The following is a 20,783-nucleotide window of genomic DNA, read 5'->3' as shown; positions in this document are numbered from 1 at the left end:
AAGTGCTGTGCATTGCCTGGGGCGTTTGTCTGTGGGAGAGGCACAAGAGCAATACTTGAAACTGAATACAACTGAATTTGTATGTGGTTGTACTAGGAGCAATGCTCTAGGAGTCTGTGTCTGCTTTTTTATTAGCAGCAGCAGTAGGTCTGGGGGTGTAAATAGCACTAGAAATCATGTTTCCTTTTTTGTGGGACATTTCGTGGTTTTGAAATTTTCTCCATTCCAAGGGGAGAGAAAAGATAAAAGAAATTGTTCTGTGAAACTGGAATACGGACCAAAAAAAAAAATTCAAATTAAACACTTTATTTTATTCCCTCATATCAATATATTTAATTCTAATTCCAAGTTTCAAAACATTCATTATTTTTACATGTAAATCAGTGAAGTACACAAAGCAATCAACTGCTCTTCATGGAAATGGAATGGGTACTGAATTTGACTGATAACTCAAATGAGTTGTTTCACCATTATCACATCCTTTCTTTAATTTCTTTTTCAACAAACTTTCATCACTATTCAGAAGTTTAATTGAAAGTTGTAAGACATGGTAGGACAAAGCACAAGGCTACTGGTTGAGATAGGAGATAACTTTTTGTGAAGGACAGGTAGGGATGAAGAGAGGATAACATGTAGTGTTGCATGTCCAAACCATACATACTTGCTCTGAAGCTAAGCAGAGGTGAGGGTCAAACTTATTGAATAGCTGCATGGCAATACACAAAAGACATACACTGAGGAAGACTTTTTTGAAAGTGCATTTTTGACAGAAATGCCCCAAAGACAAGAAATTGAAATAATGGAGGATTTTAATTTCCCTGGCAGCTGAAAAAGTAATGTTGGGACACAGAAAAGGCTTCACAATTTCCTGTGATTGACAATGTTATCCCTACATGTTTAAAAAGTTAAGGCAGCCGTCAGTTCAGATTTCATTATGGCTAAGGAAGAATGGGCTAAGGAACTCAGAAGGTAATTGGTGTGAAAGTGATTGTGAGATGGTAGCATGCACTTTTTGAGGAAGAGGAAGAAGTGAGAAAAGGAGAACAGGGATAATGGACGTCAATAAAAAGATTGTCCAGCTTCACAAGCTTAGGGAACCAGTAGTGCTTTTGGAAAGATAATATCATGAGTTAAGGATGGCAGAACAACTGTGAAGTTCTGTGAAGATGAAGGCATAATAAGGTATTGTTATGATTCCAATGGGTTATCTTTACAGATCTTGAAATCAGAGAGGAATTCTAAAGAAAAAGTGGTGAAAAAAGAGGCTAAGGAGTGTAAAGGTGTAACGAAGTAAATGATTATAAAATGAGGCTGAGGTGCAAAATGACACATACCAGGGGTCAAAAAGCAACAAGAAAAGTTTAGATATAGCAGAAAATAAAGGAAAAAGTAAGGTGATTACTTAATGGAAAAATGAGGTTTTAATGTTTTTACTGACTTACTTGATGCTGGCTTTATAGAAACTATTAATTGTAACCAGACTGTTAAAAACATATTGTAGTAGTTCCTGTTTATTTAGATAAAACTGAGGCAATTCACTAGATGAGATTCAAAGTGCCAAGTACTCCGGGTGTGGCTACAAAATGAGGTATAGCTGGTGAACATTTCCAGGAGCAACTTAGAATCCTTGCGGATAACAAACAGAATATCAATCAATACTGTTGTGGTCTTGTAAACCAAGCAAATCTAGTTCTCAGATATGTTACTGGAAACATCCTTTGTAACAAAAGGGAGGTATTTATTTTGCTCTGCCTGTTTGAAAACAAACAAACAAAAAAATCAGCAAAACAACCTATGTTGCAACACTGCAGGGTAGATAACAGAAAGGTAAGTTGTATTCCTAGTGGCTCTTGCAAAACCCAAGATGCTTTTTTATTGATAGAATGTAGTAAGCCAGCCAACCTTCTTGTACTAACCTGAGCTTAATAACTAGGGCTTTTAAAAAAATCATCAATAGCTTTATTTTTCTTCTTATGTACATTGCTAACCATAAATACATTTGAAAAAGTCAGGGACCAGTTTGTTATTGGTGAAAATCTGTTTTCAATAAGAAATCCAGAATTAATAGCATGAAGCTATAGAAATAGAGTATTATACAAATTCCAAATCCCTAGGCAAGCAAAGTATTCAGTAGTTAGAAGACAGCTGAAATTCTTGTAAGCTTTAATTGAAAAATAAAACTAAACTCTAATTAACATCCAGAAAAGGATGCTTTTGGATATTTTCTCTTTTCAATCCGCAGAAAAGGTCCTGGTTTGGAAAAGTTGGGGGCAGTAAGCATAGAGAAACTACTATAGCAATTGCAGCTGCAAAGTATTTGGTTAAATTCTTCCCAACTATGATGATACTTGTCAGAAGAAGCCCTCATAGTTGAAGAGAAGGGAGAAGTGAAGTAGGAAGAAAAGGTCTTGTAATTTTTGCAGGAGAAGTAATAAAAAGATTTGGAAATATAGCAAGAGTACGTGTTTCATCAGTGGTGAGAAACTTTAGACAGAAAGTTGGAGTGCTAAGGGACTTGGGGAACTCTGAGCCATGTTGAGACGATGTCATCCACATCACTTGAATGCAAGTCAAAAATTTTAGACAGCAGTTGATCTTATTCTTCCTTTTTGGACAGGTGACACTTTCAAATGATGATGGTGGTGATGCCAGCAGATGAATTTCTACATCTTCAGCTGATTAATAAAACTTTCCCAAACTCAACCTAGGTTATCAGTCAGAACAAAGTGCAGAAAAAGATTATTGATGCTTTTTCCTTTCCCCTTTCAGAGCATTCACTCAAAACACATTTCTGCTAATCCTTTTCTGGACTCTAACTCAATTTTCTTACTTCTGCTGTTTTCATAGGTCTCTCTTCACCACTGTTTCACTGTCTGTAGGAGGCAGTTTGTTATATGAGGGATGAGAAAGTGTCCCATCATCTCTCTCCTGGTGTGACATATTTCTTACTTTCCATTTCTATCCTGCAGCTCTATTGCTTCTGTCAATAGTTGTTTTCTTTCCTTTCACTATGTCAGACATGCCTGGTTTATCCATAGTTACTCGTCCTCTTGATTTGAGAATCTAATGGCTTCTTAGCCATAATCTGGGCACTTTTTTCTTATGTTCCTCTATAAAATACTTTTCAAAGGTTGAGAAAAATGAGCAGAAAATAGAATAGTAATTATCAGATAAAGTCCGTCTCAGCAAACTACTTTTTCCCCAAGGGTAGGGCATGTAGGAAGGTGTTAGATAATGCATGATGAACAATGTTTTGCTAGCACAGGGCTTCTAGAGTAATCTTGGGGAATCTGATGTCTTCAGAAGATCCCCTATGAATGCAGTGTTAGTTCTTCACTTTTGTTTGGAAAATCTTTTTTTTTTTTTCTAGAAATTCCTTTGCTATATGCACTTTGGGTCATCAACAGTTATACCCACGAGCCTGTGCAAATTGTTATGGCTTCATTTTTACTTGGGTAGAACCAGGACTGTCTGATAGACTGGAATTCTGTGCAGTCTTTCTTTACATATGGAAGTGCCAAAAGATTTTTTTTTTTAAGCATCAGTCTGTGTAATGATGCTTGCGTTTACTCTGATAACAAGAAATTAATAAATCTTTTACACTTCTTTATGCCTTATTTTTTTCTTGAAAACAAAGCAGATGTTTTAATGATAGTTTATGAATGCAAGTAGGGATAGCATTCTAAGATCTTTTCAAATTGTACAAAAATGCACAAACTAAAAAAAGTCAAAAAATTGAATAGAAATACAAGGAACATACTGTGGAAAATTTCTTAAGATTTAGCAAATGACACATTTTAATGCAAAACTTAACAATTTACAATTAAAATTTATTCCAATTTTATTGCAGGTACTCTATATTTACTACTTGTCCAATGAAATCTTGCTTCTCTCCTTTTGGCTGCTATCTTTGACACTGCAGAATTTTTATTTATTTTCACAAAAATGTATAATGTTTTATATATGCTTGAAAGTTATACATATATGTGAAACTGTACTGCGTGTGTACCTGCATCCTGCTCAAAGAAATTTGTAGGGTTCAGAAGTGACCTAATTCTAATGCTGTTGAATTACACAGAAACAGCGTTAGTCAGCTAGGAACAAGGTTAGATGGGTTTTGATGAGTTGTTTTATCAGTGAAATCCACATTAAAATCAATGGTGATTTTTTTGTTTTGTCCAGCTTTTGTTAACTGTCATTTTGTGTGCTTTTCATTTTTTTTCTGAGATAGTTACTTTTTACTATGGAATAATATTTTGTTAAATCGGAGGATCTTTTGCTGTATAGGCACTCCCTACGATCTGAGAAAGACTTCTGGACATGCAGTGCAAAGCCCTTATACCTAGAAATAGAGCTAATTCAATTAAACTATAAATACATCCCTGTAGAGATTTTCAGGAGCATCAGGTAAAAGGAAGAGAAGTGAGGTAGTGCTGGATGTGTGGAAGGACAATGAGGATGGGAGTTGGACAGGTGTTCATGCAGACTTGTATTAGAATGTTTTCCGTGCTATGAAAAATGGATTGTGCCCTTGCCTTAAAGGATTAACCTTTATATATACGTGCGTCTGTCTGTTCATGTGGGATGCAGAGAAGCCAGCATAATGCTAAAGTTGAATAAATCTATCTATAGTGTAAGCTGTCGCAAACGTTTTAAAAAACAGCTAATTGAAGGATGTTTTCTGGATTTTCAACAAGTGAACAAGTGTCACTTTATAGATGTACATAGTGCATTGAGGGGAATTAGAATAACCCAAGAAACAGTATTGATCCTAATGCAAAAATTCCACATAAATCTGTAGCTTGTCTCCATGAACATGAATGTCCTCATTGCCATACAGTTTAATCCTCCGGTTTTCTCAGGGATGTGCTTTCTGGAAATCTCTTTTGGTTCTTTAAATTATTAATGTCATTAAAATTTATTATTTTCTGTCATTACCTCTAGGAAAATAGAGATTGTAATGTGAAACATAATTGTCTCATTTTGCAATTTGTGTTACGATAGTTGAGCACAACTAGAGCAGATTTAAATATTCCCCTGAGGAATATGGCTAGGTATTACAAACTAACTGAAGTTTTTTGTGTGCAGATAAATAAATAGATAAATTAATTCCCCAAATGACCAATATTTGTGTGCAAATAGATAAATGAATGCCACATATTCTTGAAGAGTAAACTTTGCCATTAATATGGCACATGAACAGAAAATACAGTGTTTAAAGGAATACCCTTTCAGTGTTGAGTCGGGTGGTGAGAACTACTGCTAGCCTGGGTGAATAGTCAGTCTTATATTTATGTCTGCCTACCAAAATATTTAAGTGCTCCCTGAAATACTGGGAATAGCCAAATTCTTTCCCTTAGTAAAGGAAAAATCCAGGATAAAAGCACTTAGATAAGAGAACATCTTTTATCCCTGCGTAAAGTGATCTCCCTCCATCCTCATTCAAGAAATTCAATATTTACAGGCCCGAGTGCAAACTACTATTAAAGGTGGTGCCAAGAAATAGTTAGGCTTTTTAACCTGCCTTAAAGCATATCCTTGAAACAAGCAGAAGCCAGCATCTATATTAAGTAAAGATTTACCCCATGTTGCAGCAGCAACATCATGGAATCACGAAAGCCAAAAAGTTGGCATGTGATATGGAATTTTGCAAGGAGCACTTGCCTGGTCAAACCAGCTGATAAGCTCTACTTAGAAAACAGCATTCACACATGGTATGAATGGTAATTACTGTGTGCTGTCTTGTGCTGTGTAATGATCCAAGAACATGATTGGAAATTTGGGATACATTTGTTTGAAAAAATAAACCCTCTGGGACCAAATTAAATTATTTGCTTAGTTGTCAGTTTCACAGTGTAAAGAAAATTTTCATATCACGCTCAGGAAAGAAAACACATTACTTTTAAGGAAATAACTAGATGAATAGACTTTAGTTGTAAGATCAGTCTGAAATGTTTTTTCTCATGTGATTCCAAGGCTTACAACTTTTTTTTGGATGTATGCTCTTATTCTGATGGGCTTAAAAGTAAGAGCCAACTTCACATATACTTTTTTTCCCTTTTTTGGCTTATTTTTCTTCTTTTTTTCCCCCTGCATTTATTACACTCGGAACACAGGTGACCTTTCTGCGTGTGACATTTAAGGTTTCACATGCTGCTAAGCCAGGACTGTGAGCTTTCTGGAAATGAGTGCAGGGCCTGCCTGTGCCAGGCAAGAGGAAGGGGTTCAGTCCCCTGGCCAGGGAAGCCGCAGACAGGCCACTCCGGTGCGGGATGGTGGTGACCTGCTCTCTTCTGCAGTTCAGTCACTCAGCCATGCTTTCCTGCTCCCTGGACCTGCCCGAGGTGCCCTGCAATGCTGCCTGTGGCTGTACCGCCCTGTGAACTGCCATGGAAAGGCCCATAGTTACCTTTAGCTTTTAGAGCACTAGCTCAAAAATGCAGACATAGACCTTTTGTTCCCAGCTCTTCCAACAACAATTTTTTTTTCTATGCTTTTACATTTCTAAAAAGGAGCCCAGTCTCTAAAAGGAATGGATCATTTGCTGATATGAATGTCCGTCAGCTGAAAAAAATACGGAAACTTTATTCCCCTTGGCGTTATGTCCTGAACTGAGGCATTGAAGGATTTAGCTACTGTCAGCAGTCCACATAGAAAAAGGTGGCACTTTCAGAGTCAGATTTAGCCCAATTTACGTTCTGAATTTCCCTCCAGAGGCTCCCGTTTTTCTTCTTTGGCTGTACAGTACCTAGGCTTTTACATTCAAGACTCACTTGATGCCTGTACCTAAGTGGGAAGAACCTGGGTTAATGTGTCTAACATAATTAATTTCCTCCAATACCTTACTTCTGGAAATCCCATGGAGGAAGCAGTTCTGGTCTGCTACATATAGGCTTACATGTCTCAGGTCAAGCATTTTGACACAGGTTATGAGATGCCTTTGAAGGGCTGTGCACGCAAAATGTGCATGGTGTGAGGTGAACTGAAGGTTTGGATGATTCGTGGACTTTTTTTTTTCTGTTTCTAGCCACTCAGTCTGAGTTTGCCTGCCAAGGGAAGTAGGCTGGGGGGGTTATGAGTTAAAGCTATCCCATAAAATTGTCTCTCCCTCAGACCACACCTTAGACACGCTGTGTGGCTTTAACACCTCTCAGCCCCACCGAAGAGAAATCCAAGGCAGCAGTCTGGAGGGATCTGTACAGCTTGTGGGTCCCCTTCGGTGTCTCCTTGCAAGGCTACAGGTGCCACCCAGCATTCTATATTAAGTCTCAAAATCTTTGACTTCTATAAGAATACATTTATTTTCTGTTTTCACTCCACACCAGTTGGTCTGTTGTTAATGCAATGAATTTCACCTTCTGCAAAGTTAAAAATTCATGTTCCTAAAAAATGATGGGAAATTGGCAAAGAAGAACTAAATTGAGCCAAAGCTACAGTACTAGTCAACCGTAACAAGTAATTATAATAACCCCATGGTCATTTCATTCACAGCTTGAGAGAGAAAATTGCAAGAAAACAAAATATTTTTTTTCTTGAATGTTAAAAGTACGGGGCCAGGTGTACTTCTGCTGATGATATATCACAAGGTGTGGGCCCTGTTGACCTTGTAAGTACAGCAACATGAAATATTTGCAGTCCCCTACCCTGCAAGGGGCTGAGAGCAGCCCTGTGCAGGCTGGGCAATGGGTTGGCCCAGCTGTGCAGCCGGTGCAGCCAACATGTGCTGGAGATGGGCTGATGTGACTTGCAGATGCTGCTGGTGGCAGTGGTAAAGAGCTGGGATGTAAAGCTGCTCCCTACAGAGGAGGAGCCTGGGGGAACATATGCAGTCAGTGGTGTCACTGCCTGTCCCTCCTCACAGTGAACTCCTGGCAGGAAATAACCATCACAAGCTGTACTGCTGTTATGATTTCAGGATCAGCTAAGCCCATGATTTTCAAACTATTTATCCTGGGGTAAAAAAAGAGGGTTTGGTTCTGTGCCTTTTTTTAAACACAAAATACGTAAAGCATGTAGTTGAGTTGGCTTCAGTTGCAATGTAAGGGCAGTAGGTGCAGGCTCTGTCCCAGAATGGATTAGGGGGCTGGGTCATGGGAAGGTCTGCAAAGAAGCTTTAGACAGTGTGAAGCCTGGAAAGAAGAGCAGCCTGTCCTTGAGATCTTCTTATATCTTATCCCAAATTATTCTGTGTACAGAAACTTGCATTCATAAATGTGTCAATCCCTTCTATGAAGTTTCTCCTATTTTTTATTTCCTAGTACAGATAACCTCAAAAATCTTCCTTGAGTCATTATCAGGATCAGTCTGCAGAAATGATCTACTGTTCTTATGGGAAAAGTACTTTCTTGTAATGTTATTCTCAGGTGTAAGGGCCATATTTCCTAAAGACGGTTAAGTTTTCCATTTGTTGTTTTGTTCTGAGGATGTAGTGAGGTTCTATTCTGTTAAACCAAGACTCTTTCTGTATAAATTTGGTTTGAAGGCTCTTGGTTTTTACTTAGAAACCTACTGAGACCATCTTGGTGCATTTCTATGAGGATCTACCTCTGCAGTTCATTAGCATTCCCAAGATAGGTGGCACTGTGTTGAGCTGTTTTCTTTTGTTTCAGACGATGCGTAAAAAAAAAAATACTATTGTTGTTATTAAACACAAAATAAGAACATTTGGCCTAGACTAAGCATGTGCATCTGTAACTTTTTTCTTCTATTGCCTTTTTAAACACATTTATCCAATAATGAAAGGCATATATAAAATGTCTGGACAAATATATGTTTTTAAAAGACTCTGTCTCCATTCACAGGAAATCACTGATAATGAAATATTAGAGTTGGTACATAGTGCTCTGGGGAGGATGACAGTTATCCGGCAAATTTTCCCTCTCTCAAGGGACAACAATCAGAGATGCATGAGGAACAATCACCGAATATCATCACTGCTGTGCGATCCACAAGAAGGCTATCTTCAGATGCTGCAGGTCAGTAGCTGTGCCCAGCAGAAAAGTCCATCTTAGACATTTGACATTAGAGTTTTCTGTGACCGTATCACCTCAGAGGAAGAATCAAATGAGTATAGACAAATCTGAGCATGTAAGCTTTGGTCAGCTTTTCCTGACTTAATTATTTATTTTATTTCCCAGGACTGAGTGCTTTAGATGTGATGGTATGTCCATGAAGTATCAGCAACTGATTGCACTAACTCAGAGCTAATGTTGCATATTTCATTCTCTTAAGAATCTTTTTCAATTTGAAAAAAGAAGAAGTTGTGCTATCATAGCCTTGTGGTGTTACTGCTTGCTTATTATATTGATGCCTATCTGTTGCAAACGAGTTAATCTGGGAGGATAACAGAATTCTGACAGGTATTGGGCTGTGGAGCATTTCATAGTTAGTTAAATGGACTGAATCCAGCTGATGTATTCAATCTGTCCTGTTTCAATAGTCTCAGAAATCTCTAGCAGCTGATAATTGTCTGAGCGTGTGAAATATGCACTAATAGTTCAAGCTCCAGATTTTGGTACCAGATTTGACTTTGGTGTAAGCAACATCTCAAGATTTCTTGGCAGTTTATCCCAGATATCAGAATTTTTCTTGCAGTAATTTAAATATTATTTTAGGTGTTATTTCCAAGGATAGTGCAATAATTTAGAAACACAGGTATTGGACTTTCAATGGGGACTCCATGTGTTTCTGGTTTACTTTAGACACAGCTAAGAATCTGATTTATATCACTGTTGAAGTTAGATAAAACTGAAAACTTTAGTAAGACTGAGAATATAAGCTTGACTAGAACCTTTTTATTGCAAATGTAGTCTTAATCTGAGATGGACTGAGTGAGGACACAGTGAGTTGGCAAGCGTGGGTATTGTGCATTACGGTGAGTCTAGAAAGGACTTGGTTATGCTGTGAGGAGGAGGTTGTTGGCAGTCTGGGTGGCTGCAGCCTGGTCAGGTAGGCAGTGTGGGATGAGGGGTCCTTCCAGAGGGAACTCGTGCTGGCTTGGAAGAGCTGCTGAAGAGCAAGGTGTGAGGCTTATGGGAAACCAGGAGAAGCAGGTAGATTCTTAGAAAAAGAAGTGCGTAGGTCAACATTTTCCAAGGAACATTGATGGGGATGTTTGGTTTATTTATTTGTGCCCTACTGAAAAATTGTAGCTTCAGAAACTGAAATCCTCTGAGGGAGGGATATGGACATTCCCTCCTTGAAGAGAACCACTGCTGACTTGGGTTCTGCCATAGCAGTGGCAAAGTTTGAGAAATGCCAATCGCATGCACTGTAGTTCTGAGCACTGGTCTATTCTGAAAGTCTGTGCCTATCTTGGCTTAGAAAGAAAAGACACTTTTGATCTTTGTTAGCGACTCTGAGGTATGCTGTAATGAGAACAAAGGCCACTGATTTCAGAGGATCAAAACAATTTCCAGGATGTTGAAAAAATTATCTATCCTGCACCAACAAATCATTCATTGGGGAACAATCTTACATTACAGCAGGATTTTTAATATTGCTGTCTCTGCTGGTTTACACGTAATCAAATTCAGAGACTCATCTGAAGGACTCTGACAGACCTCTTTGAGCAAGTTCTTATTTGCTAGAACAGTAACTGGATTGCTAGCATGAACAGCCTCATGTCCCATTACTAAATTTCACTGACAAGGACCCCTTAGGAAGGACCCTCTTCCTGCTGATTCCCAAATGTGGGTTTTGAGAAGCAAAACATTCTCAGTTTCTATCTTCCAGAAATATTATACCACCTTAGAAACTATCTCTAAGAGAATGGAACAGTAACGTTATGCTTTGCCCATTAGCTCCTTCTCTACGAACTTAGAAACAGAAAGAGATATAAAGAAGTGCGGAGGTATAAAGCTTGCCCTTGGGAAGTTGATTCCATAACTATCATGTCCAGCCACACTGGAATGAAATGTCATGAAAGGTGAAGGACACATGTGAGATCTCTCAAATTAGCTGCCCCCAGTATATCTTGTGTTATCTATAAGTTTCTACAGATTGAATATAGGATGCTTTTAGCATGTGCAGTTATATCTGGTGTTCCATAGCTTCATTTTTTTCATAGGCTTTGCCAAAACATCTTACGTAACACCTTGTGGGCATACAGCTCATATTAATTTCCAAGTATGACTGACGTGTTATTAATGGTCCTGCAATTCAGGTACTTCCAATCTTCTGTTTCCTTTATCTTGCTTAAAAAATAGTTTTGCTCTTTTGCTGTACAGAAGAACATCACTAAATTACCCCTGTTGCCAGAGGCTGCAGTAGCTCCCAGCTCCATGTCAGGTTGCATGAATCCACCAGAGGCAGCGACCGCCTGCCAGCACCGAGTCCTTGTGTGGCTTTGAAGTAGTTTGATTAGCACCACAGTTTGGAAATCGCTGCTCATTCTCCCTTGGGCAATCTTATATTAATAATTCTTTGTTGTCAAGGTAACTTACTAGCTATTGTTGATTAATTATTTATTTAATGACTTTGAAGAAGAATAAGCTAATCTCTGTCAGCCTCTAGCTGTAAGGTTTTTATAGGGGAGAATTTAGCGTTTTTAACAAGCTAGTAAAGAAAGAAACATTTACGTCATGGATTATTAACTTTGTTCTGGCTAAATTAATGAAAATCTTTTTGGAACTATTTTGTTCTCAGTGTCTTTAGTACCATATCCTGGAAAGTTGTTTTTCAGTGGGTGATCATCCCAGTTTGGCATTCTGACAAGGCTTTTAAAGACCAGGCTGTTCTGCAAGCTCATCTAAAAACTCATCTGTTCTGAATGTTTTGTGGAAATCCAATCTTATTCCATCAACCCACTTGTCAAAATTTTGCTCATGCCCTTATTTCTTGCACCTATAATATACCCAGCTGGGTTTCTGCTTCAACTGGAGAAAAAGCTTTATAAAGTTTCCTGTCTTGGTCATTTTAACTGACTTCAGAGGACAATATTTATCTCTTTCTTATTCTTCATATATTATTTTCTTTGTCCATCTCTCTTACTTTTTTGTCAGTGGAAAAAAGAGACAGTTTAGGACTTGCTGTCTTCCATTGGTGATGAGTATCCTGTGGTTTGGGCCATTAGCATTGTCAGTATTGCCTCATCTGGAAAGAGAATGCTGAAGCACTTCAGGATTTATAGTTATTTCTAGTTAGTCCTAGGTAGACCTAGTATGTATCCCTGAATGGCATTCAAATGGTGTTTAGTGGGATTACCGTGATTAAACTGTTTAGATTATTTCAGACATTTCTACAGAGTCAATTTGAAGAAATTTTAATGCATAACCTGCTTCTTTCCAAAATCTTCCCCTTTAAATATTAGTTTTGAAGCGTGTCTAAAAACTTGATTTTTTATGAAGATCTTTTTTCTTTCATCAGGTTATTCATGATGTGTTCATAAACTCAAAATCAAGGTTTTTTTTCTGTTTATGTTTTTGAAAAAGATTTCTCTTTAGAAATGTAATTCCTATTACAGTTTGTTTCTTCCCATATTTACCATTTATACAGTTAATAAGTTCAATCTATGTGAGATTCTATTTATATTAAAACATATTACAGGGACACAGTGTATCTGAAATCATTTAACATGGTCCAAAATATATAGTCAGATTAAAAAGTCAAGAAGAAAACCCCAGAAAACTGTGTCACAAAATTAATGAGGTTATTCCTCACAGGATTCAGAGTCCAACCTCTCTACTGAAGAGCTATTGCAGGCATTGCTTTGACGTATTTGAAGAGAAGATGTTGAGAAGTGTGGGAGGGTATTCATTGAAACAGCTACTCTTCTTTCCGTGAAAAAAAATCATTCTTCAAAGACTTGACCATCAGATATCTTTGTAGGCATCTCTTAGCAGTTGCTCCTACAGACCTGCGTTTTTATTTATGGACTGTCTTCTCTTCAGGAGTGACTGCAATTTAACTACTGTAAGAGGAGTTATTTTCTGGAGAGTCATTTTTGGAGTTATTTTTTGGAGATGCCAAACACATCTAAGCTGCCTAAACTGCAGAGCTGCCTAAACTTAAGGGCCTGATCCTGCAGTTTTGTCTAACTAAATAGCCTTACTCTCATTTGACCTATTTACACTGCTTTTATTACACAGCTGTTAAGTGCTGCTGGGGGCAGTAAATATTGATTAAGCCCTATTAAAGCAGTCACTTTCTCCCATAAAGGACTGATAAGCCACGTTTTTCTTTTCCTTTCATTACAAACCTATATTTGCATGTCTCTTTAGCAAAGTTTAGTTTGGACTTTTGGCCAGATGTTCAGTCACGGTGAAACTGTTTCTGAGTACAACATGAATGAAGTGTGTCCTTGAACTGACTTTACTGCCCGTTGCATGACATAGTCTCCCCCTGAAGCCTGATGGCATGTGTTTTATACAAGGTACATTAGCAGAAGAATGGGTTAAAAAAACCCAAAGAACCGTGGGTGTCCTCTGGCCATGTGGGATTTTGTAAGCACTCTGGAGGCTGGAACCCCAGGTATGTTCTGGAGCGAGCTTTTCCTCTCTGCTCAGACTACCTCTTTTAACTGCTGGAGTTCTCTATTTGCATAATTATGTCATTTAATTTTTGTTCAGTGCTCTATCAGGGAACGGACAACAATGGCTAGAAGAAAGGGTCAGTACCTCCATTTTTCATTTTCTATTGCCTCTGAAACCTAATTTGCACCCATATTTATTTATAAATGAGGTAGGGTAAAATGATAATCTTATACTCTGTTTTGCAATTCCAATATTACCTCTTGTCCTTCTGTCTGACTCTTAGTTGTGTTCAGTTTTCTTTATCAAATGTCTCCTGCTAGACTTTCCCTGGACAGTTAGTGTTAGCTGTGCCAAATTCTTGAGACGTTTAGTGAGCAAAGCCAATGCCTGTAGCTAACAAGCTTGAGCATTACAGAGTACTCCAGGCCTTGTATTATTGTTAACATCTTGTTATAAAACATACTGAGTAAGAAAACACTCATAATTATGATAAATCTCGCAATAGCTGAAGGACAGTAAGCGTTCAGAGAACAGAAACTGTAGGCAGGGAAAAGTGGTGTGAGATGTGTAACTCAGTAAAAAGGGAAGAAAATTTAAAAGGAAAGAAAAGCTGCTTATCAATAAAAAAAAGATTCTGAGAGTGCAGTCTTCCAAAGAAATCTGTGGAAGCCCTATTGTTTGAGATACTTAAAACTATAATGGGCAAAGCACTAAATAATGCACTAGATTCCTTACTGTCAGAAGGCTTGAATAAATATACAATTGAGATCTGCTTTTCTGTGGTTTTAGGAAAATTTTATTCAGGCTTTCATTTGCCTCAGTGATAACAAATAGCCCTTTGGAAGTTTGAAGCTGACATTTGAGTCTTTAATGAACGTTTGTTATTTGACTCCGGTTTTCTCATGAATGCCAGACTGCTGGCTGTGATTTTGTTCTCCATGAGCAGCGAAGCATGTATTTAAAACACAGGCATTCACGCAAAGTCTCACAATGGGCTCTGCAAACTAATTTAAGAAAATGAAATAGGTCAAATTTTCAGTGTCTCCACTCTAACAATATCCTTGTAAGCACGCCGTCATACCGTAAATAAGCTATCGATCTTCACTGCTCCTAGTAAGATGCATCCCATCATTAGAGACACAAGTGCGTAACTGCGTTTGGAAGTACTTGAACTTTGAAAGTTGAAACACAGTTTTAGGGCATGCTGGTGTGTGCATACGCAAGCACAATGATATCACTCCCCAGGCAGCAAGCGTTGCTGTTGCTGGCAGGCTGCACTCAGTCTGAGCTCCTCTTCCATCTGCTTCATCCTTGGAGCTGACTGCTGTGGCCACTCACAGGGTGATTTTGGCAGCAGCAGGGTACAGATGCCCAGCTTGGGAATGAGTTTTTGAAGCAGTGGCATCTGGGTGTCAGCTTGTCTTCCCAGCTGGTCTCTTCAGCAGTCTTCTCTGGGTAGACTTGTGGCTCTGCTGGCAACTCAGAAGTTGGGGTCAGTCTTTGTGGCTTGCTGGCCTTCCCAGAAGACCACTTCTCTGTGATTAGTGCCTCTGAAGGAGCTAAAAGCTATCTTCGTATATAACTTAAAAAGTAAAATCACTCTGGAAAATCTCACGAAATCCACATAAAAACCTCTATAAAATGGCATTTAATAATGTGATAGGGAGAGATTTCCATTCTCATTGAAAATTTCTGCTCTGCTCTACTTGTGTATGGTGGATTTTTTCTTCATTGCAAAATAAACATTCATAAAGTCTGGAATAATTTTCAGAAGATATACCAGAACATGGCTAAAATTACTCATGTACAGGACATACTCTTTAATATATTGGTGAAACAGTCACCATCATTCTTATAGCAGATAAATCAAAAAGCATTTCAGTCACAATACCCCCAGCTCTTAGAGGTCTTAGCAATGAAGTGAAGGAGGAACTGAAAATTACTGTTTCTTCCTCCAATCAGGACAGAAATGAAACACTTTGTTCTAATTTAGGAATTTTTGTTATATGAAGGGGAATCTCTGCAGGCAGATATATGTCCTTCCCTCCTCTGTTCCCTCTGTGAATATATAAATAGGGGAAATAAAAAATGCTCCAGGGAAAACCCAAAGTAGCCAGATATATTGCCTTGCTTTTTCTTCTCTCTTGCTTTGCTACCAATTCTGAATGCTACCTGAAGATTACTTTTTAGATTTACTGTTTTCTCATGCCTCTGGTAGCACTGGTGGAAACAGAGTATAGCTGATCCCTTGGGTATCTCACGAATTCCCTTTCAGTGGTCATGTTTGTATTCAGAGGGAGTTTGACAGTTAGCTGAAAATTAAAATATGTGTGCAGTTGCAGTAACAAGTTTATATAGGCTTTGTCCACTGAACCCTTTTTCTTTTCACAGCATGGCTATTCTGGAGGTTACAGCAAACTCGTGTTGCAAATACAAACTAGTACGTATGCAGAGATTTTGCTGTATTAAAATGAATATAATAGAAAATAAAGGAAGTTATTATAGCCCTGGATTTACTGTGAGATCAGGCCAGAATTTCTGTGTCTTGTTTTAAGTAACTTTTTTCTACAAGAAAATACATAGATAGTAATGAATTCAGGCAGAAAGTGAATATTATTTTGAGAAGACGAGCATATTTGAGGCCTTTAACTATTCTTATTTTTCTACCTCAGAGAAGAATTAGGAAAAAAGAAGATAGAGACATACCTCACAGTAATTTAATAATGTATCTTAATGTAGGTATTGAAGGAATCAGCTGTTCAGCTACACTTGCACAACACTACTCAAGCATCAGATTAGACTTGGTTCCATAATTCTGTTTTCTAGCATAAAACTCGTTCCAATTTGGGATTAGGCAAAGACATTCAATCTATACTACTGTGGGTGTTCAGGAGCTGGGTTTTGCTCTGCACACTGTGAAGGATCAAAAGGACATTATTTTCTAAGTTACCAGTATATTTTGGGTTGTTCTTGATTATTTTTTGCACTTCAAAGAAGTGACTCTTGACCTAGAGGACTACCAAAACAATACTATCATGTGAACATCCAGCTTGTTTTAAATAAACACGCTGTCTACGCATTGAATTTTGATCACTGTGCAAAGCTAGATACTTTGAGTCATGCTTTATAAATTTTAAAGGGTTCTGCCCTTAATAGGGTGGACTTCTATATTTTGTGTTAATTTATGGCTTAACTAGCAGACTGAACAAATATATATTAAAAAAAGAGAATTGGGTTTCTTAATATTACAAATCCAGCCTTGGTTGTGCAGATTTTGCTGCTGTTTTTTTCCTAGCTTGCATATTTTCTGTTCTAAAAAAGAAGTGTTGATTGTGTGAATAAATTTCAGCTAACTCTTCAATAGGATATTGACTCTTCAGTGAGTAGCGGGTAGAATGTAGTAGTGTATGCATGTCACTTTTACTGGAGTAAATACTCAGAGTATGATTATATGAAAAAAGGACTTTTGCTGATTAAAAAGTACCATATACTCATTTTTTGGACGAGGCTTTCAGCAGAAGAGAACTGGAGTGGCAAAATACCAGTGGATAAGTGTGTACAATAGGACATGCAGAATATTCTTTCCATAGCAAAAAGTAACGTGTTGTGTTCTCTGCAACATTTTCTTCTGCCTTGATACGTATCTCCAGATGAATGACAGAAGGACGTAAGTAGTGGGAAACTCCTCTTGTGCAGATCCTTTCTTGCTGTCACTCAGTTTATATCATTCTTGCAGAAGAAAATAATGAAACAATAGTGATACAAAATCCATTATAGGTCTAACTGAACTAGGAGGATTAGGCTGGTAAACATGAGATTGTTTTGTTTTGCTCTACAGCATAAGGTAATTTGAGTTGGATGCATGGTCATGTAGGCTAAGATCCTCAAAAGCAGTTCTCTCAAGCTTTCAGTCCCTTATACATGCAGAACTGACGGCTTCTCTAAGAGCATAAAAAGTAGAAAAAGAAGGAAAGCAGTGTACCCAAGTACATCTTATATTTTGCCCCAGAGCTCTCTGCTAGCAAACCAAGCAAACTGTTTTTGGGAATGAGGCTGCAGTTTTCCAGAACTGAAAAAGAATAGTGCCAAACTGAGAAAATGCAAAGCATTTCTGATTTGTGGTGGTTCCAAGGCAACAGACAATGAGCTGTCAGTTAAAAGTGAGGATGTAGAATCAGATTCAATGGGGAGTAAAGAGGATCATGATGGCAAACAAGAAATGGCATTTTTCCTTATGCATGTAAAATCTGCTTCTAAGCAAGTGGGTTTTGTGGTGTGTGGTTTGGGGTGGTTTATTTTGTGGGTTTGGGGTTTTGTTTTGATTTTTTTTTTTGTGGAGAGTAGCTTAACACAGAAGAGGAAAAGTGCCCTGTTGAATAATAAGGATTCACTTGATTGCTTTATTTGAAGTAGTTTGGAAAATATCTGTAGAGTAGGCAGACAAATACAACTGAGCAGAAGAGACTTAGTTGCTGGGACTCTTATTAACTCTTTAACTACTTACTTTTCTTAAAAAGAGAGAAAATCTTGAAAGTAGCTGCTTTGGAAACTCTTCTAGATAAAGGATTAACTAGATAAAAATAACAAACACAGGGAATGTGGACTGCTTGTTCAGGAAGGCTGGAAAGAAAAGAAGGGAAAGAAGATGGCAATGCCAGATGGGAGAGATTCTCAGTGATAGTAGCTCATAGGTTTTGCATTATTTTTGCATTAAAATCCCTTTTTATGTTTAGTCCTTTAAACGAGTGGGTATCCTTAACCTCTTTTTTGTGTATTTTCATCCTATTTTGATTCTTTCAAAATGCATCTCTGTTTGTATATCTTTTGTTCAAATTTACTTGTATTAGAAGATTTTTTTAAAGCACCTAGGTTCTCAATTTATGTCAAACTCCAGATTAGGAAACATGAAATGTTTTGTTTCTGAAGATTAGGATCTTAAGATATCAGAAGTTTACATGGAGCCCGTGATGCAACAGTAATATATGTTTAAGCTTTCACAGCTGAGTGACATTTTAATAGGAAGTATGCAGCTGCATTAACTTCCACATGTAGCCTTTTCCTGGTCTCGAGGCACCATTTTCTATGATGAATTAGAGAAATCGAAAAGATAAATGACAAATTTGTAGATCACCACGAGTAAAGCCTTCAGCTAGGAGAATATCTTTTTAATAATAATTAAAAAAAAGCTGTATCTGGCAACTGATGCTAACTGGACATTTGAGCTTAGTAAAGAGTAACTCAGTACCCTTGAACCTGTGCATAGGTTTGAAGAAGAGTGCATGGAATTCTCTAAACAGGTGGAGAGTATCTATTTTTTAAATCACTCCTCTCAGCCAACTTCCGCTGCTAAAGTTTTACCACTTGCAGTGGATACCACTGCATGTCAAAGATCTGATCTTGTGTTGCTGTCCGTGTCTTGGTTTGAAAAATGAAACATATAGCATTACTAGTTTGGTGTTCTTACTAGAGCCTTTGTTGTCAATTGTTGTTCTCTTTATCTCTCATGTAAATTGAAGAATAAGAAGGCTAAAATCAATAGCTCCAGAGAAAGTAGAATAGTAACCAGCCTCCTGTGTATTTGGTAGAGAGAGATGATGAGACCAAAATAATACTGTCATTTCTCTTCCCTCTGTTCTGAACTGTTGCATTAGTACTATGTTATGCTGTGCCAGAAATTACCAAGGAGATTGCTCGAATGAACAAAAAGAACTTAATTCCATTCTATCTTTTTCTCCTTGCTGAAAGGACTGACAAAGTAGCAGTCCTTGTCTTTCATTGATAGATAGCTTTACTCCTTCTATAGCTTGAGTTTATATTTGAACTGCGATCCCTTGTGTCTTTACAGCACTGCATTGCAGCGGTGTAGGTAATGCACAGGCAATGCAAGTGTGCCAGAGTTCCTTGGCCAGAAAGGTCCAGGTGCCAAGCAGGAAAGAAGGGAGTGAGCACTGGTATTTGTCTGAATTGCCTTGACTGTTGAACACATCAAACATACCCAGCTTTTAGTTTGTACTTATGTCTTCTTTTGGGTTTTTTTGTTTGCTTGCTGGTTTTTACCATTTCTTCGAAAGGATGCTCAAATAATCAGAGGCTCATTCTTATTATTGTTTGCAGGTTTCCAACCTGTACCTCTATGACAGTGTGCTCATGCTGGCCAATGCTTTCCACAGAAAACTGGAGGACAGGAAATGGCACAGCATGGCAAGTCTGAACTGCATGAGGAAATCCACCAAACCTTGGAATGGAGGACGATCCATGCTAGAGACTATTAAGAAGGTGAGAACAGACAAACCACAATTGTGTGAGCAATGAAAGAGTTGCTTCATTTCTACTTGAGATTAGCTTTTGAAGGGGTTGTTGACCTCTATTCAACTTTACTTTTATTGCAAGCAAGTGATTTACAACTACCAGGAATGATCTATAGCTATTAAAAAAGCAAATGATTTATTACAAACAAATTATACATACTGCAGTGTTGCTCCAGTGGTGTGTGTTCTACTTCTCTTGTTCTCATAGCTACCTTCTATGGAGGTAGTGTGATTAAGAATAGTCATACAAATTGATGTGTGCATGCATCATAATAATTTCCGTGAGAGAAGAACTTAAGGAGCTTGAGGGGCCGACCAATGATAAGGCTTAACACTTATGTTCCATTTACTACAGCTCAACTAGCTTCATAAGTTAGCTGAGCATTGGTAAATATCTATTTGTGTACTGTAGGCCAGAGCAAAAGGGATCTGATTGTCACTAACAGTTACACTGTGTTGCAGCATGTTGACTTACTCAAACATGGACAGTACTGTGGCTTTGCAGATGCATGGTAACTTCTAGTATGAAAGTTATTTGATCAGAAATACTAGTGGAAAAAAACCTAATTTTGTACTATACTAACTTCAGCAATTATTTGGGAAAAAAAAAAAAAACAAAACTGTTTCCCTGTATATACTGATGAAATGGTTTTCCTCTAGTAAAATGATGCAATTTGATCAAGTGTTATGTCATGCTCTGACCAGTCCTAATGATGCCACCATTTGTTGCTAAATCAGTGCAAACTTTAGTGTCATTTCAGGCTTCTTTGCTACAAACCCAAAATCAAACTCTGTGATACTTTCACAGAGAGGTTTTAATAATACTTAGAATTTTACATTTTCTTCATGCCTCTCTTGGAAGCACAGCAGGCATACTCTTTCTTTTGGATTTGGAGTTCATGCCTTTGCATTCAACCCCAGAACTGTACCTGCTGCCCTCAGTTACACTGAAAGAGGACTGTTGTCTCATGGCCCACCAAGGTCCTTCTCCTTTTTTTGGGGG

At 37.9% G+C, this 20,783-nt stretch overlaps 1 protein-coding gene across 5 annotated transcripts in view; it reads left to right on the top strand.

Moving 5' to 3' along the window:
- The window catches only part of GRID1 (glutamate ionotropic receptor delta type subunit 1), a 542,571-nt gene that overhangs the window by 421,502 nt on the left and 100,286 nt on the right, over positions 1-20,783 (top strand). For all 5 annotated transcript variants that reach the window (XM_009465956.2, XM_087766071.1, XM_087766069.1 and 2 more), the window contains 2 exons: positions 8,802-8,975; positions 19,587-19,748. In XM_009465956.2, coding sequence (XP_009464231.1) covers positions 8,802-8,975; positions 19,587-19,748 — 336 coding nt within the window. The remainder of the gene's footprint in view (positions 1-8,801; positions 8,976-19,586; positions 19,749-20,783) is intronic.

This window comes from Nipponia nippon, unplaced genomic scaffold (assembly GCF_047370975.1).
Source record: "Nipponia nippon isolate SJK-2023a ecotype South Korea unplaced genomic scaffold, ASM4737097v1 scaffold_3, whole genome shotgun sequence".
Lineage (NCBI taxonomy): Eukaryota > Metazoa > Chordata > Aves > Pelecaniformes > Threskiornithidae > Nipponia > Nipponia nippon.
The sequence above is the reverse complement of the archived record's forward strand: the minus strand, read 5'-3'. Positions and strand labels throughout refer to the sequence as shown.